The following is a 19,811-nucleotide window of genomic DNA, read 5'->3' on the forward strand; positions in this document are numbered from 1 at the left end:
AGTCAATTACAAGTTCTCACAGAGCTGTTCCTCTTGAGCAGTTCTGGGAGAGCTCTCTCAGCTCCACCTACCTCACAGGGTGTCTGTTGTGGGGAGGGGAAGGGAAAGGAGATTGTAAGCCATTCTCTGAAACTCCTTCAGGTAGTAAATTCAATCTCTTTTTTTGCTTCTCCTCCTCCTCTTGATTACTTTTTATGTGATAAGAACCCTAGGATTACATACCAAGTAGCCAAATTCTGTGTGTTGATACTTAGGCTATGGAAATTTTATTATAACAGGTTTAAATCTTTATTAAATTGTGTTTTATTATATAAATGTAAAACTGATTATATGTTTGGTCAAATGACCGTAATAATAAAGAACTGAACATCCATTCTGTATTTCTTAAAATAAGGGACACCAGCTGCCATATAACAAAATGAAAGAAAACTATTCATTTATGGCTAACTGTGGAGTAGTGCATGATTCTGTTATCACAAAAGCTGGAAAATTCCTGTAGGTGGCCACAGTTCCATATTGTGTTCTTCGCACATACACGTTTTGGAGGGTGTGTATGTAGAGTAATCACAAAATAAAATTTAATGATCTCAAAGGGTCTTTGGTATAACAAAATACAATCTATGGTAGGTATCTATGGAATGCAGTGCAAAAATGTGACCATGTTACAAGATGATTCATGAAGGCTCTTCCAGAAAAACAAACCAACCTCAGTCTTCAAAAGATTTATTTTCAGATCTAAATTAAGCAGCTGATGTCTGTTCTTAATTTATTGTTGAATCTGAGTTGTAAAATACAAAGGTGAAGAGCTTTAGCTTCTTCTCAAATATGCTTTGTCTCTTTTTTCTCAGGATGGATGCCAGAGACAAACAAGTTCTTCGCTCTCTGCGCCTGGAGCTGTGTGCAGAACTGCTGGTAGAAGGCCTTGTCATTCAGTATCTTTACCAAGAAGGGATTCTATCAGAGAACCACATACAAGAAATAAGATCTCAAGTCACCAACCACAGGAAAACCATGATGCTTCTTGACATTCTGCCTACAAGAGGGCCTAAGGCATTTGAGACGTTTCTAGAGTCCTTACAAGAGTTCCCATGGGTGAGAGAAAAACTTGAGGCAAAGCGTAATGAAATTATACTAGCTGGGCCTGCAGGTAAGCTCAGATTATTAGTAGCTTAGGAATCTCTTTCTTGCTGATAAAGAGCAGTGTTTGTGGGTCTAGTTCTTAATGAAGTAGTAAAATGATGTCTAATTTGTACAGTATCTGATTGCAGGTACAAGACTATATGACTGAAAGCACCTTCTCACAAAAATACCTTAATTTTCCATACATAGGATATTTCTAAGAGGTAACATTTAATCATGTGAGCCCCTGCCTGTAGCTGGAAATGCTTCCATCCAGATAGATGTTTACTACCTGAGTAGGAACCAGTCCATAGCCATGCTTTCACATGGAGGTTAAAGCTGAGTGTATGGTATGGAAAGGTTGAAGATCTCTGCTCTTAGTCATGAGGATTTCTCTGTCCCCCAAAGAGGCATTCAGGATCTCTGTCATCCAATAGTTAATCCTCCTCTGGTTGATCAATGCATCGATGAAGGGTGTATTCGTATGTGTACGCCTCTCCAAAGGTCTTCTCCACATATTCAGGCTGAAAAGTATCTGTTGAAAGCAGGGCTTATTTTGGGGCACAAATCGTAGTGTTGTTAAAAGTGGTGGTCCAAAGGCTACAGTTCCTAGTAGACAATTTGCTTCAGAGCAGATAATGAGAGTAGTGTGCAGGTAGATAATGAATAGTTTAAGTATTCATTGGTACACCACAAGAATCTTTCTGGTAATGACGTAGATGGCATGGTTTCTCCTCAGGCAACTGTAGCTCTGGAGATAGGTTTGCTGCAGGGTTGTAACCTCATGATTGGCTCATACTCTGCAGCTCCCTTCTTTGGATAAGATTCTTGTATAAAGATGTTACAAGAATAGTGTGGGATTAATATGTGGAGAAACGGCAGCTCTGTTGCCTCTGTACGGTAAGGTAAGAAAGGCATCTAGAGGTGTTCAAAGTAGAATAGTAGGATATACGAAGATTGCAAGCCAAAAGCATGTGTACAAATGAGCAGGTATCAGATTCTGCAGGCCAGATAGGGAAAGAAGAGGCTTTTACATGCATTTGTGAGCATATGCTTTATCTAAAATAGAACCACAGAAAAATCATTTGCATTGAAGATTTAAAATACTGAAACTTAATGGCAGTCCCTGTAAATGAATGATAGCAAAGTTGTCTCTCATGTAGTGGGTCTAATGCTAATTTAGTAAATAGAAGTGAGAGAGAGAGACACATACACAAATCAAAGCCATAGTGAGTAATATCTAGTGAAACATAAGGGGTTAGGTAGCTGGAATATCTTGACTTCAGGATCTGATGCATTCTGTGAGGAAAGTTAGCTATCTTTTATTGATTAGTTTACAAACCATTCTAAAATAAAGAACAGCAAAAAAAAAATCCCTGTCTGCTGAATCACAGGCTTCTCACACAGACAGTTACTCAGTACAAAGCAAAAAAGACCCTCCCCCGCAAAATGAAAACAGAGAAAAGGTTGGCAAGGTGAATGCACAAAAAGAGATGAGAATGAGAGCCAGAGATCACTTGAGAAGGGAAAAAATGAAGATCCAGATGATCTGTCCATTTCATTGAAAAACAAGGGAGAAAATGAGAGGCTAAGGATGCTTTCATATGAGGGAGGGATGAAGATACAGAAGAAAAAGCAATTAAAACCAAAATTGGAAAACTTCAGGGGAGGGGAGGGGAGAAGGATGCAAACAGAGATGAAAACCTCATGTCTTGGGGGAATTACAAGGAAGGAGTATAAAAAAGGACTAGAAAGGGGTTTATGAGAGCAAATAAAGATAAATTGAAGCCATCCATATGATTGCATAAGAAATTAGGAGAGCTTCCTTGTGGTGATCTCATTGGTGCCCCCTCATCATGAAGAAAAGGGGACAAGTTCAAGCCACAAGGATCTCTGTCACCTACTGTTAATTCTCTTCCATTTTTCACCATCTCCACTCACCAGACCACCTTAGTGGTTCATTGAGGCCAGACCACTTCCAGCTGTTGAGGCCCAAATCATATTAACCAATTTTTTTATTAATATTTATAAACATGGTTAATTGTTTAAATCAAAATCTATATCACTTAATGAAAATATTTAATTTGCTTAAGTTTGCAGCTGTAAACAGTATCACATTTTGGTCTGATAGAGATGTGAATAATTTTTTAAAATTTGAGGCCATCTTTGACCTTGAGGCCTAGGCCAAAGGGCCCTCCTTACCCCATCTCGGGATTGGCTCTCTGGAGACTGTCCGGATGTTTTCTACTTTACTTTTCCTCGCATGCTAGCTGCCTAGCCCTACCACTTCCCTCGGCTCTTGTTGGGATGCCTAGGCATTTCCTGGCTACCTCAGTGTTTCCCCAGTAAACAGTCTGCAACCTGTGCACTGCTGCTATTAGTCATAGCTGCACATAGATTTACTGCTCCTTCCTAATCAGCTGGATGACAAAACAAAAACAGAAGTCTCATGGTAGTGAGCTGAAACCATCCACATTTGGTTAGAGTGTTTGTTTACAGAGAAGTTTATTTATTTACTAATTTACATTAAGCTTTTGGCTCCGGAATGTGTTAATCAATTTGTTGCCAAATATTTGTTTAGTTTACAAAAAAGGCCATGATTAGATAAGAACTTTTATTTGGCTACATGGAACTGGATAGTTTCCAAGGAAGAATTTAACTCAGTGTTGCCTCTATGATGGTTAGAGTAAAATGAGAACATAACTGCCAGATTATACAGTATTTAGATCTCTTGCTTCTGCGATCTTATCCTCTAATCAAGTCACCATACCACACTTGTGAGTGGTAGACTACTGAATGAGAATAACATAATTGTTTCAGTATATAAACCTCAGAGGCTTACCAATCTGTGGTAAAAGGTGTCATGTCCCAATCTATGGGAGCATTCTTACTATGTTTAATGTCTGGATTCAGGGCCAGTTCAGAGGCTTGCCTTTGGTTCAGCAGTAGAGGGCAGGTTCTGGGAATTTACAATGGGTATGTTGAGTGGCTCTCAAGTCAAGCCCTAGAGAAGTGTTAGAGATGTCCTCAGCACTTCAGAGACTTTGTCAGACCCTGCTAGTTGTCTGGCAGGTGCAGATCTGGCAGGGAACATGCTTGTTGGCTTTGCCAGTTCCATTTGTGACTAGAAGAAACCCAAGCCCTGGTAGCCCCTCCTCTAGTTGACTGTCCCAGCAAGTCAGCTTGTTTGGGAGAGAACTAGCCATGTCTGGGAATTATATCACTTAAAACAATGATTTCACCAGGGGTGGAATTCTAGCAGGAGCTCATTTGTATATTAAGCCACATACCCCTGATGTAGCTAATCCTCCAAGAGCTTAGAAGAAGAAGAAGAAGAATTGCAGATTTATATCCCGCCCTTCTCCCTGAATCAGAGACTCAGAGCGGCTTACAATCTCCTATGTCTTCTCCCCTCACAACAGACACCCTGTGAGGTGGGTGGGGCTGGAGAAGGCTCTCACAGCAGCTGCCCTTTCAAGGACAACCTCTGCCAGAGCTATGGCTGACCCAAGGCCATTCCAGCAGGTGCAAGTGGAGGAGTGGGGAATCAAACCTGGTTCTCCCAGATAAGAGTCCGCACACTTAACCACTACACCAAACTGGCTCTCTTACAAAAAAGAGCCTTGTAAGCTCAAGGAGGATTGGCTTCATCAGGGGTGTATGGCCTAATATGCAAAGGAACTCCTGCTAGAATTCCACCCCTGGATGTCACTATAGTTGGAAGGTGCGGCACAAAGGGCAGGGCCTCTAGTGTTGTTTTTAACACGTTGTAACATGTTGTTTTAGAGTAGATTGTCAAAGTACAGATTTCTAAACTCATTTAGGGCTTAATCAGGCAGTGAAAGAACAAGCAATTCATTGCTAGAGAGCTACTAGAATCATGATACTTAGCATTGTTTTGCTAAGTAGCTAAATAATTGCAGCAGGTTATTGTTATTGTCATTCATGGTAAATGTTGTAACAGACTGTATGTCTTCTTCTGTGTAGGCTTTGTCACTTACCTGTAGTACCTCCAACTTGTCTGAATTAAGCTTAAATGTGTTCACCCCCATCCTGTCCCTCACTGACCACAGGCCCTGGTTTTTCATTTCCACAGCCTTTCTACGACCTGATAGAAAGGGAAGTTGAGTGTTTTCTGAATCCTGGTGATGCTGCACCTCAGATCTTTACATGATCTCACATAGCCTCCGAGCTAGGAAATCTCAGTTATGTTGCACCCTTTTCACCTTACAGAGGTCATCTTATAGAGAGATCAAGGCTTTTTGATCCTGAAGGCACAATGAAAATAGGTTGAATCATGTTTTAGAGCACCTTGCTCAAGTATGGATGCAAAACTGTTCAAAAGTTATTAAAATGGGAAGCATTATGATTGACCCTGCTTTCACATGGAGGTTAAAGCTGAGTGCATGGTATGGAAAGGTTGAAGATCTCTGCTCTTAGTCATGAGGATTTCTCTGTCCCCCAAAGAGGCATTCAGGATCTCTGTCATCCAATAGTTAATCCTCCTCTGGTTGATCAATGCATCGATGAAGGGTGTATTCGTATGTGTACGCCTCTCCAAAGGTCTTCTCCACATATTCAGGCTGAAAAGTATCTGTTGAACAAGGGAACAGGATGTTCTAGGAACAGTTCAGTAGTCTAACTATACATAATGTTTAGATTCAAGTCTAGTAGCACCTTAGAGGCCAACAAGATTTTCAGAGTATGAGGTTTTGAGAGACAAAGCTCCATTTGTAAGAGACCTTGGGCATTTTCGCACAGGGCTTACCCTGGAGGGACGTCCCTCTTCACCGCGCAGCGTCTGCGAGGATTTCGCACCAACTGCTCCGCAGAACCCGGAAGAGCCGCATAGTCCCGCGGCTTTTGCGTCGCAAATGTAAACCGCCAAAAACTAGTTTACATTTGCGACGCAAAAGACACAGGACTTTGCGACTCTTCCGGGTTCTGCGGAGCAGTTGGTGTGAAATCCGCGCAGATGCTGCGCAGTAAAGAGGGACGTCCCTCCAGGGTAAGCCCTGTGCGAAAATGCCCAAGGTCTCTTACAAATGGAGCTTTGTCTCTCAAAACCTCATACTCTGAAAATCTTGTTGGCCTCTAAGGTGCTACTAGACTTGAATCTAAACATTATGTATAGTTAGACTACTGAACTGTTCCTAGAACATCCTGTTCCCTTGTTCAACAGATACTTTTCAGCCTGAATATGTGGAGAAGACCTTTGGAGAGGCGTACACATACGAATACACCCTTCATCGATGCATTGATCAACCAGAGGAGGATTAACTATTGGATGACAGAGATCCTGAATGCCTCTTTGGGGGACAGAGAAATCCTCATGACTAAGAGCAGAGATCTTCAACCTTTCCATACCATGCACTCAGCTTTAACCTCCATGTGAAAGCAGGGTCAATCATAATGCTTCCCATTTTAATAACTTTTGAACAGTTTTGCATCCATACTTGAGCAAGGTGCTCTAAAACATGATTCAACCTATTTTCATTGTGCCTTCAGGATCAAAAAGCCTTGATCTCTCTATAAGATGACCTCTGTAAGGTGAAAAGGGTGCAACATAACTGAGATTTCCTAGCTCGGAGGCTATGTGAGATCATGTAAAGATCTGAGGTGCAGCATCACCAGGATTCAGAAAACACTCAACTTCCCTTTCTATCAGGTCGTAGAAAGGCTGTGGAAATGAAAAACCAGGGCCTGTGGTCAGTGAGGGACAGGATGGGGGTGAACACATTTAAGCTTAATTCAGACAAGTTGGAGGTACTACAGGTAAGTGACAAAGCCTACACAGAAGAAGACATACAGTCTGTTACAACATTTACCATGAATGACAATAACAATAACCTGCTGCAATTATTTAGCTACTTAGCAAAACAATGCTAAGTATCATGATTCTAGTAGCTCTCTAGCAATGAATTGCTTGTTCTTTCACTGCCTGATTAAGCCCTAAATGAGTTTAGAAATCTGTACTTTGACAATCTACTCTAAAACAACATGTTACAACGTGTTAAAAACAACACTAGAGGCCCTGCCCTTTGTGCCGCACCTTCCAACTATAGTGACATCCAGGGGTGGAATTCTAGCAGGAGTTCCTTTGCATATTAGGCCATACACCCCTGATGAAGCCAATCCTCCTTGAGCTTACAAGGCTCTTTTTTGTAAGAGAGCCAGTTTGGTGTAGTGGTTAAGTGTGCGGACTCTTATCTGGGAGAACCAGGTTTGATTCCCCACTCCTCCACTTGCACCTGCTGGAATGGCCTTGGGTCAGCCATAGCTCTGGCAGAGGTTGTCCTTGAAAGGGCAGCTGCTGTGAGAGCCTTCTCCAGCCCCACCCACCTCACAGGGTGTCTGTTGTGAGGGGAGAAGACATAGGAGATTGTAAGCCGCTCTGAGTCTCTGATTCAGGGAGAAGGGCGGGATATAAATCTGCAATTCTTCTTCTTCTTCTTCTTCTTCTAAGCTCTTGGAGGATTAGCTACATCAGGGGTATGTGGCTTAATATACAAATGAGCTCCTGCTAGAATTCCACCCCTGGTGAAATCATTGTTTTAAGTGATATAATTCCCAGACATGGCTAGTTCTCTCCCAAACAAGCTGACTTGCTGGGACGTCGCTCCAGGGGTAAGCCCTGTGCAAAAACACCCTTCATCCCCTGAAAATCTGATCGGCCTCTGTGCTACTGGACTCAATTCTAGCGCTTCTATTGCAGACCAACACAGCTACCCTCCTGCAACTATAGTGTGTGTGCGTGTGAAGTGCCCTCCAGTCACTTCTGACTTATGGCAACTCTATGAATTAATGATTTCCAAAATGACTTATCATTAAAAGCCTTACTCTGGTCTTTCAAACTGAAGGCCATGGCTTCCTTCATTCAGTCAATCTGCCTTGTGCTGGGTTCTTCCTCTTTTCCTGGTGCCTTCAACTTTCCTTAGCATTGTTGTCTTGTCCAGTGAGTCTTGTCCCGTTTAATATGATTGCCTGTCCACTACTGAAGCCTCATGGGAGATTGCAGTCATGCTCAAAATTGTCTCTTACACAGGATTTTGTTTACTGTATCTATCATGATTAACAATCCTTGATATTCAGTGCTGGAAGTCCACTGGAATATAGCTAGCATGACATTTTAAAATTATTTCTTTAAATCATTAAAAGCCATACTTTTATAGTAACGCTAAAGAACTCTCCTGTTGTCCAATTTCCATGTACCCATGTCCTGAATACAGCCTTTCTGGTAACACAGTGTTTGATTATTTGTTTGGGTTGGATGACCTTCCCAAGGCTATTTAGGCAATAGTTCTTCCTTTCTGGCTACACCATACTCTTTGCTAACTTAAACCATGGGCAATGTAGAATGCAGTCATGGGTATGATATTCTGGTAGTTAAAGTATTGATGAGGTTCCAGAAGAGTATCTCTTTGTGGTCTTTTAGAGTAAAACAAAACAAAAAAGCATCTGAAATCTGAGTAGTAATTTATATTCTGTCAGACTCCCTGCTAGGTGTGGAGCCTTCTGGTTCTAGTAGGTTCCACATCCAGGTGATTGGAATGATAGGATACAACCCTATATACCAGGGTGTCAAACTCATTTGTTATGAGGGCTGGATGTGACATAAATGAGACCTTGTAGGGCCATGCTAGCAAAGGGCAACTAGAATGATTAAAGGGTTGGAACACTTTCCATCAGTGGCTATTAGCCACAGCATATTGTTGGAACTCTCTGACTGGGGCAAGAGATTCTCTGTATTCTTGGTGCTTGGGAGGAGCAACAGGGTGAGGGCTTCTGATGTCCTGGCCCCACTGATGGACCTCCTGATGGCACCTGGGTTTTTTGGCCACTGTGTGACAGAGTGTTAAACTGGATGGGCCATTGACCTGATCCAACATGGCTTCTCTTATGTTTTCTTATATTCTTATGCCCTGTGTGTCATAAAATGTAATGCCACATAGCGGAGATTTAAACTTTATAAAGGGAACAGACAAACACAATTCAGGATTTTTATAAAAACTTAAAACATGCGTAAAACATTAGCCCTCTTGCAATATTTTATTTAACGGCCTTGAATAACTGACACCACTTACTTTGAATTATTCCATCAAAATCTGATAACAATGTATGTGCTGTTCACATGTTGTTCAAGTGTATATCTGTAAGTTGCAAGCCTAGTTTTAATTTATTAAACAAACCCAAATAGAAAAATTTGTGTATAGCTTCTTTTTCGGGTCCTGATAAACAATATTACTCAGCTGAATAATGTTGTCAGTTGGGACCCCGAAAGGAAGCTATGCACAAATTTGTCTTTATAGGTGTTTGGAATGAGTATATGAGCAGAATTTTCTCTTGAAGGAAACAGAACTTACTTGAGGAAGGGCCATGGACTGAAACGCGCTTCAAAATCCGGAAATCCTGTAGTGGAATTATATTTTGAGACTACTTTTCAAGAATATATATTCATCTGAAGACAACTGTGAGCATCACTAAGAGACTGTTTGGCTGGAAGGACTATTACAAAAAGAATTTCTATAACAAGGATTGTGCCAGTATACCAAATATTGTATGCATTTGTTGAATATATTTCTTTGTACATTGTATAATCTTTGTAGCGTCATTGAACACAGCTGTTTGGGCTTGTTGAATCTGAGATATCTATACTGTGCTCCCCCTTTTTGGTTACTTTAGTACTTTTGTTTTACTGACTCATTACAGAAATCTCATGGTCAATGCTCTGTGCCCTAGGACCCAAGGAAAAACATGAAATGGCTGGGCATTGTGAGCTTTTGTACATAAGTTGCATTGTGTGCTGGTCAAGAACATGTGCAGGCACTATGACACAGACTGAGGGCTATGTGTTTATCTACAAAGCTATAGCCTCCCCCAGAAAAATAACTGCAGCTCCTATGAGGCAGTGCAAGAATAGAGAGTCTGCAATGTATAGTGGTGAGAGAGAAGTAAGGCGAAAAACTCTTACTTAATGTGAATAAAACTCTGTTGGTCTTACAGGTGCTTTTTGTATTTCTCCTGTGGGATTTAGGTGGCCAAGCAAAGCAGTGTCTTGTTCTTCCCCAAGGGAGGGGGAGGGAGGAGGAGCCTCAGCCAGTAGGGAGCTTCTGCTATCCTGGTCCCACTGATAGACCTCCTGGTGGCACCTGGGTGTTTTTGGCAACTGTGTGACACAGAGTGTTTTATTTATTTATTTATTTTATGACTTCTATACCGCCCTTCCCAACAAGTGGCTCAGGGCGGCTTACAACACAGGAATCTAACATAAATAGGAGTTAAGCATAAAGCATTTAAATTTAAGCATTAAACCATTTAAAGCATTGAACCATTGTTGGGCTGGATGGCCATTGGCCTGATCCAACATGGCTTCTTATATGTTCTTAGTTGGGAAATCCTGAACCAAAGGCCACTTGTCTTTCCTATTGTTTGGCTAATGCTACAGATACATTGCCTTTGAACGTGATGACACCATTTAGTTAGCCTGGAAAAAAACTGTTAGTAGATCAATCCTCTATGAATCCCTTTTTAAAAACCATGTATATGAATGGAATAATAAAACCTAATTGGCTATCTCAGTTTCTTAATGAACTCTTGCTGTCAGAAATTGAGGGAGACACATTGTTGGAGAAACAGCTTCATGGTGAGGTTCAGAATCATCTTATGCTAGGGAATGTCTTTAAATTGTTTTCTTGGAAAACAGGAGCAGACTGCTGTGTGGCATATACAGCTGCAGGGAGATATTACAGCTGCAAAAAACAGGGTGCTGCTGCTAATTGTTTTGTACATAGAACCTGACTGTATCTGTGCCAGTATTTCTCAAACGTTGTCCAAAGGCCTTTCCAGATGACATGCGCACCCCTTGATTTTTTTCCCCCTGGTAGTGTTCTGTTGGCCTTATGACGGATCCAGCCCTGTTTACATAATCTTCTGTAAGCAAGTAAAAGAATGCTGCTGTGCTGGCCTCATGCTCTGCCTTTCACAGTCTGGGGGAGAAAGGTGGCATTCACTCATTTGGAGAAGAATATAGGAAATATATAAATTTGTCCAGGGCTGGCAGCATCTTAAACATCAAGCCAACAAACACAAAAAAGAAACCATGAAATGGTAGTGAGGGTGTAATATTGTTACTAGTGTTCCCCCCCACACACACACACACACAACAACCACCTTGTTTTAAGGCTTGAGCACTCAGTGTTTGAGTGTTACAGCTGGGGAGTGCTTGGATTAAAATAGACTAAATCAATGGTGATAGCATTGCGAGGGGAGGAGAGAATTTGTCACTTTTCAGCATTGTTGGCATCATCCAGGTATCTGTCATTTGTCAATGATGTTCCACAGAGTTTACTACTGCAGTGGCAACACTAGTTCATTTGTGAGGGGAGTGGGAATCCACCTCTCCTGTGACAGAAGTACTGCATCTTGTGTTTGGTGGTGATGCAGTATCCCTGAAGTGCTTTCTTAGGGCAAATGACTAGGTTCCCCACAACAATAGTTGTCCAAACAACAAAAAGTGGTGGAGGGGAAAAATGGATGGCTATGCAAATCTTGATTTCAAGTCATAGATCTCCTCCACCCCTGTCACACAGGAGTATTTTCATTGCAACAGGTTTGGGGTTTTGTTTTGGGTTGTTGTTTTTTTTGTTAAAGATGCCAGGTTTTAAATGCAAAGAAGGGAGACTTCCCAAAATGGTACAGGTTTTTTTGTTTAATTTGTCCAACACATGCTAAGTTTACTGTTTTTTTCTTTCATATATTTCCCTTTGTAATTCTTTTTGTAAGATATATAATATGCTCATATAACAATAGGAATTAAATGAATTTCTCTCTTCAGAGACTAGTTAAAAATAAAAATATCCTAAAAAAACTCATATAAATGTTTTAAATCTTATTTTATTTTTACAGTACCTTTGGAAGTTTTCATCCTATTTTCTCTGTAAATTAATATGTCTCTACGTGTGGATAAACAAGGAAAGACCTAGTGTTACCAGCCTCCAGGTGGAGCCTGGAGATCTCTTGGAACTACAACTGATCTCCAGACTACATTGATCATTTCCCCTGAAGAAAATAGCTGCTTTGGAGGGTGGACTGTGTGGCATTAAATCCCACTGCAGCCTCTTCCCTCCCCATTCTCCATCTCCAGGAATTTTCCAATCCAGAGTTGACAACCCTGTGAGCCATTTTAATAAACCCCTAGTGGCTACACTTACCCTATAAATGTAAAAACTATTGTTGTGCCAAGAATTAACAACTTCACAGTAGGTTTTACATCCCGAAAGGAGAATTATTTCGAATTCAAGCAATCCTGTCAAAAGGCGTAGTAGGCTGAAAGCCTCTGTATAGTGTTTACGATTCTTAGGAAATGTATCTGTTGGCAGGAAAAAGCAGTTCTTTCTAGGAACAGCAAGCTGCTGCACTGTGTGTTTCCTCGAAGTGGAAAATGTATGCTGTAGAAGGGAACTGCATTTTTCTGTGGAATATTTTCCCACTTTATTTCTCCCCCTCGTTTTACACCTGATTCCAAAGCATATTTATGTGGAACTGCCTGGTTCTTGGAAATCGCAGCCACACAGCAAAACCTCTCTGGTTTGTACCATTTCAGAATGCAAAAGGGGCCTCCCCTGATTGAATGTTCCAGCAGGCAAAAAAATTTAAATCCCTAAATAGAACAGATGTTCTGGAGCCTTGCCTTTTCTCCATCCTGCAGTTTTCTTTGGGTTGTTTGTCTGCTTGTGTTGATAGTGAAGCATTCTAGTCATAATGAGCTTTTCCCTGCAGTCTGGGCACAGTGACTACCACCTCACCAACTATTTCTGAGAACTGTGTGCCATCTAGGTTTTTCATATATGAATATATTCTTCAGATAGTTGTGCTGTATCTTTTGTTGGTTGTTTGCCTGAAAACATTTATCTTCAAATGGTCCCTTTGCATAGGGAATACAATCTTCCTGTTAAGCATCTGTAAGACTTTTCTGTTTACAGATTAAAACTACATCTCCTCTGCATTTTGTTGCTTATTCATTTGGAGGGAGGAAGAAATTGTGATTCAAAGGAATAGGGTTGCCACGCCCAACTCAAGAAATATCTGAAGATTTGGGGCTGTAGCCAGGAGCAAGGTTGTGACAAGCACAATTGAACTCCAAAGGGAGTTCTGTCCATCACATTTAAAGGAACCATGCACCTTTTAAATGCCTTCCCTCCATTTGGAAATAATGGAGGACAGGGGCACCTTCTTAGGGGGTTCATAGAATTGGATCATCTGATCCAGTCTTTTTAAACTTGGGAGGGGGGTATTTTGGGGAGGGGGGTATTTTGGGGAGAGGCACCAGATGCTATGCTGAAAATTTGGTGCCTCTATTCCAAAAAACAGGAGCACCCTTATACCCAAGGCAACTGGTCTCTATAGGATATACTGGAGTGCCCAGCAGACATTCTCCCCCCCCCCCACTTACTGATAGCCTGGAAAACTGGGGGATCCCCTGCCCCCAACTGGGGATTGGCAACCCTATGAAAGGAATTATCAGAAGTGACTGGAATTAAGTTGCTATTTTTAATAGGGCATGGTTCAGCCAAAGGTTTTAAGTTTCTAGTGAGCAAATTAAATACTCTCAATAGAAAACTTAAAGCTAGTAGTGGCTACTCTTTAAATTGCAGCTGTGTTTTTTGCCCCATAATTTCTGCTTATTGACAGTAATTTCTTGTTGGAAGAGAGCATTACTCACAAGATTTGTCCTTTCACTGCTTAAGACTCCTTCCTTCTGTGATCAGTTGTTGGGCTCTTTTGTACTCCTAGGTTCTTGACCTGAGTATTCTTCTAAAGCAGTAGTCATGTCCTCACATACTATAATAAAGCAGCATGTTACGCACACAGACATCCTCCCCCACTGTTTACCCATACATGTGAATTGTTCTAATGCTGTTTAATTGAATTTGAGGGGCATTAAGTGGTCTTGCATTTGTGCTATACTTGTAATGCCTTTTGTGTTGCCTTGGGATAGACCTTTTCAATTCCAAGCAGATTACCATAATAGAATTGTATACTAGGATGACTGGCCAGCCTTTTCATTGCGAAGAGTTGTATGTTGTAAACAAAGAAAATCTTTCTTGGGGGACAGTAAAAGGTTTTTACTAATTTATCTTGGGTATTAGAACCACAAGAAATTCCAGCTTTAGACTTCAAGGTACCCACGCTTCATTTCCTCCATTCCTTTTCCAATACACAAACCTTTTGAGAAGAAATACCCTAGGTCCCTTTTCCATGACAAAATATTCCCAAATGAAAATAGTTGGTCTTAAAGATTTGGACAACTTCCTTAATTTGCATGATGTTTTGGTGATAAACACTGATTTTCTTTAGCTAGGAAATTTAGTTTGGGCAAAGAATCTGTGGTCAGTGCAGTGCAAGGTTTAACAGTTGCAGAAGGGTTTAACTCTGCATCAGATTGCTGTGTTAGTCAACAAAGGGAGCAATTCTAAACATATCTGCTCAAAAGACGTCCCAATGTATTCAGTGGGGCTTACTCCCAGGAAAGAGGATCGTAGCCAAAGTCTAGTCAGAAAGTTACTATTTTAAAGTTAAGAACAGCAAGCTACATCAGTGTTTGCTCTTTTACTTTAAACATCCAGAAACTGGGAGCTAAATTTTCTTTCTTCTCCTACCTTAAAGTATTTTGCAAAGCCAAGTAGAAAGGATCTAATGTTACCTATGAACAAAGGGGAGGAGTAGTGGGTGGTGGGGTTTATAGTAGAGTAAGTTTGATGATGGGGTGGACAGGTCAGTTTGACCAAAACATCTCATGATAGAAGAGATAACAAGTACAAAGCCACGCACAATGTGCCATAGTCAGCCTTGACCTCTGATCTGGGTGACTTCTCTGGATCATTGGTGACGTAGAGATGCTACTACAGCTCATGGATTCAGTGAACATTGGCCCAGAGCCTTCAGTCTGGCATTTGGATAGTGCGAGTGACTTGCTCGGAAATACAAATGGGGTTATTGTATTCTTATAACAGCAACAGTGGAATCTTTTGATCAAATCATTTAAGTGTTCCCTTCTATCTTTTCCACATTAAGTGTTTAACTTGGAACAGACTATGTACCTTGTAACTTTTCCGTATAATCCTTGTTTCCTAAACTGGCATATTCCTAATTTTCATTCAAATAGTCGAACATGAGGTAATAAATCCATGCCAAAATCTAAGTTGACATCCATCATACAGTCATCTGTGGCCCTTGAGGAAAGAGAGCTGTAGTTAATTGCTGCCAGAACGCTTGTTTTTTTGTTCTTTTCCTTCACTGGACTTGTCCAGAAAACTGTTGAATATGCAGTACAAAGATAATGATCCCTCTTTTCCAAGAAAAAAAATTTAAATTCACAGCCGCTATCCTTCCCAGCAGTTTGAGAAGCAGCAGGTGAGATCGAAAGGTTTTGACTAATAATAATAATGATATGTAATGCTCAGGAAAATCCTTAATTTTTAATCCTTAATTGTTAATTCTTCAAATAGTTTGAAGTGATCTGAAGAAATTACTGTCTACAGATGCTACTAATATTTAACCTTTTAGGAGCTTCAGGAGTGCTAAGTCCAATACTGTCTGGGGTTTCTTTCATGGAACTGAATGTTTTGCTTCATAGTAGCCAGTATTTATTTCCAGCTATTTTTGAATTGCCTGTTGGCTCATGTCCATCAGCTGCTGTGGCTGATGTTATTTATGTTTGCTTCCCAATATTGAGTGAAGATCTCTGCTCTTTCTTTTAGCAAGAAAATAATACATTTTGAGAGCAATCCTAAGCAGGTCTACTCAGAATTCTGTTCAGTAGGGTTTACTCTCAGGAACATGCCCTTAGGATTGCATAGTTTAATTGGGGAGGGATAATATCTTGGAAAGTCAATCCAAAGAACTGTACTACCCAGTCTAAGTTGGTGTTCACAAGATTCCTTCTGATGCAGAGGACTTTATGCCACTTCTTTGATGTCCTAAATGTGTTAACTGCTCCAAGCCACTATGTGGATTGTTTGTGCAGGATGAATTCTCCTCTGAAGCGATCAACAGAGCAGTAGTATTCAGAATATTGCTTTTGGTATAAATATTATTGTTAATATACTTAGAGCAATTATTAGACCACTGCATAAAAAAGCAAAATTAAATCCAAATCTCCTTTTGTTTGTATAGGCTCGAGCACTGCAGTCAAATTTATAGCCATGCAAAAAAGAACTACCAGGCATTTTCCTTCCACTCACATCTCTCGGTTGCCTAAATTGCTAATAGAAAAGTGCTTAATGAAACTACCTAGTATATTGTGCTTCTACTACCTATAGTGAAAATTATGTATTATTCTCAAGTGTTGTATTGTCAGACCAAGTCTCTGGAGATTAGCTACTTGTGCTGATTGGCTGCTCCAGACACCAATAATTTTGCTCAACATTTCCTCATAGGATCTTCCCTCCACTGAGCTCATCAGGCATATTCCCAATATCTGCATATTCATCCCAGCAATCCTTGTTCTCCAATGTCTTCCCCATCATGGTTTGTTAACATACAAGTAGTTTGTTAACATACAAGTAGCTCCATCAGGTGGAGCTGTGAACCTGAAAGACCCTGCCCCTTGCCAGAGCACGCACTTGTGCAGGCATTGGAGGACCCTCTCAGCCTTCTCCCAGGGCCAGCCTCATTATCTTAGGGTAGTCAGGAGTAAGGATGAGCATAAATCCTTATGGACCAAACCCCATTTTAAAAGACAGCTGTGAAACAATATGAGATACTAATTGAACAGTGTCAGGTGTGAGGTTCTAAAAGCAAACTGGATGGATGAGGTTGCCAGTTCTCTTAGAACAGCATTGCTGTTGAGTTTTTTGAATGCCCTTCTATAAATCTGTATTTGGAATAAAGCTCTGGTCACTGTGCCTCAAAAAAGATATTATAGAATTGGAAAGGTGCAAAAAAGGGCAACTAACATTATTAAGGGGATGGAACATCTTCCCTATGAAGAAAGGTTAAAGAAGTTGGGGCTTTTAGATTGGAGAAACAATGACTGATGGGTGACATGATAGAGGTTTACAGAATTATGCATGGGATGGAGAAGGTAGAGAAAGAAGTACTTTTCTCCCTTTCTCACAATGCAAGAACTCGTGGCACTCAATGAAGTTAATGAACAGTAAGCTTAGAACATATAAAAAGAAGTACTTCTTTACCCAAAGAATAATTAACACTTGGAATTCACTGCAGCAGGAAGTGGTGGCAGCTAGAAGCATTATCAGCTTCAAAAGGGGATTGGATAAAGATCAATGGCTATTGGCCACAAGTAGGGTTGTCAGGTGCAACTCAAGAACTATCTGTGGACTTTGGGGATGGAGTCAGGAGACTTTGGGGGTGAAGCCAGAAGCCAGGTTGTGACAAGCACAACTGAACTCCAAAGGGAGTTCTGGTGATCACATTTAAAGGGCCTGCACTCCTTTTAAATGCCTTTCCTTCATTTGAAATAATGGAGGATGGGGGCACCTTCTTTGGGGGCTCATAGGTTTTTTAAGGAGAGGCACCAGATGCTATGCTGAAAATTTGGCACCTCTACCTCAAAAAACAGCCCCCTAACGCCCCAGATACCCACTGATCGATTCTCCATTATACCCTATGAGAACCGCCCTTCATAGAGAATAATGGAGTGCTCAGCAAACATTTCCCTCCCCCCCCTGCTTTTTGATAACCCTGAAGTGGGGGAAGGGCCTCCAAACCGAGGGATCCCCTGCCCCCAACTGGTGATTGACAACCCTAATATAGATGAATCACTCTGTCTGGGGCAGTGATGTTCTGTATTCTTGATGCTTGAGGGGCAACAGTGAGAGAGTTCTGGAGTTCTGTTTGTTTGTTTATTACATTTGTTCAGAGGCATAGTAAGGGACAAGGAGGGGAAGGGGGTTTTTTTAGCCTCCATTTAATTCAGTGTAGGTTTTTACTTAACATTAAGCCAACACTGGGGGTAGGAAGTAGGATGAGGAAGCATAGGATGCCCTCTAAATTCAGTTATGCCCCTGGCAACCCCCACACCCCTTAGTACTGGCACTAAGTGTACACTGTTATGGTGTTGCTGAGGTGTTATGCAGGATTGTGATCCTAGTTGCTGAGGCTCGGTAAATATGCACAAAGTTGAAAAAGTCCAGTTGCCTTTTGATACTTTTGGCTCTGTTTACATTGCACTGTACAATTACATTGTAATTTCTATGATCAAATCATTTGTGATAATATAGAGTAATCAAGAATCATGTTTTGGGCTCCTTTTCCATCATAATTCATTGCACATGCCACTGTGGAGTTTTACTTACATACAAATGTGCATAGAATTTCAACTTCAGACCACTGGCATGGTGCACTCAGGAAGGGCTGGCTGTGATTGAGAGTGCTTTGAGGCCTCTACAAGATTTGTTTTGCATGGTGGGTCTCCTTCCTTTGTTTTAGTTGATAAAAGTTCCTTCTGCTTCATTCCCCTTGTCCCTCAGAGGGAGGATCCTTGGGGAACTTCAAACAAAATAATTGGCTTCAGCCTACACCTGTCAAAGGCTGCTGTAAAGAAGCAGAGACACTTGTTTGGGTTTCTCTGTATTTATGTGATGCCCCCAGATCAGGAGGATGATTACTGGAGTTCTTAAACTGAAACCTAGGACAGTAAATCTATAAGGAGGGGATACAGTGTAACAAAGCAGTTTGTTTAGAGGAAGAAAACTGAACATTGAGTTGTTTTTTTTATTCAGAAAAGCTTGTTGATGAAAATTACATAAGAAATTGCAAGGCAATATTTACTTTACAACAGCCTCCAGTCTTCTCTGGATAAATAGAGAATTCATGTTTTCTCCCCATGTGCTGTCTTTCTGATCTTTCCAAGCAATATTCTAAATTTTGAAAACTTGGCTTCAAGTTGAATTTAAAAGGTGTACAAATAGAAATCAGATCAGCATTGGCATGTCATTTCTGTCCGCACTTTGAAGCATAATACTCATATGGGGGTCCCTTCCCCCTCTTATCTTTCTTACCACCACCCCTCCAAGCAGGCTTAGCAAGACTTACTGCCCTTGCTGCCACCACCAGTGAGCCCAATGTGGCTCCTGATCTCCACTGCTGAGCCCCCTGAGACTTTCTTCCCCCACCCCCCACCACTGGCAAGCCCCACATAGGTCCTGCTGGGCCCACCATGTCTCCCTGCCCCCCCATCATTACTGCTGTGATCCAAGGAAGTGTAGGATTGTCAGATCCCTAGGGTTGTCAACTCTGGGTTGGGAAATACCTGGAGAATTTGTGGGTAGAGCCTGGGAAGGGTGGAACCTCAGCAGGGTATAATGCCATAGAGTCCACCCATCAAAGCAGCCATTTTTTCCCCAGGAAACTGATCCTTCTTGTCTGGAAATCAAATGTAATATCAGGAGATCTGCAGGTGCCATCTGAAGGTTGGCAACCTTACAGGCCATCTGGCCTCCATGGGGTCAGGGGTAGGTTTGCTATCTCATGGTAAGGAAACTACTAGAGATTTGGGGGTGGCACCTGGGGAGGACAGGGACCTCTGTGAGGTACAATGCCATAAAGTTCCACCTTCCCCCCCACACACACACCCCAAAGCATCCATTTTCTCCATGGAAGCTATCTCTGTAGTCTGGAGATGAGCTGATTGGTCCCCAGACCCCACTTGGAGGCTGACATGCTTAAGA

General features: G+C 41.4%; 1 protein-coding gene across 2 annotated transcripts in view; it reads left to right on the top strand.

The window, feature by feature from the left end:
- The window catches only part of CRADD (CASP2 and RIPK1 domain containing adaptor with death domain), a 63,851-nt gene that overhangs the window by 13,027 nt on the left and 31,013 nt on the right, over positions 1 to 19,811 (top strand). For both annotated transcript variants that reach the window (XM_060245189.1, XM_060245188.1), the window contains exon 2: positions 849 to 1,147. In XM_060245189.1, coding sequence (XP_060101172.1) covers positions 850 to 1,147 — 298 coding nt within the window. In that variant the 5' untranslated portion in view covers position 849. The remainder of the gene's footprint in view (positions 1 to 848; positions 1,148 to 19,811) is intronic.

This window comes from Heteronotia binoei, chromosome 8, assembly GCF_032191835.1.
Source record: "Heteronotia binoei isolate CCM8104 ecotype False Entrance Well chromosome 8, APGP_CSIRO_Hbin_v1, whole genome shotgun sequence".
Classification (NCBI taxonomy): Eukaryota; Metazoa; Chordata; class Lepidosauria; order Squamata; family Gekkonidae; genus Heteronotia; species Heteronotia binoei.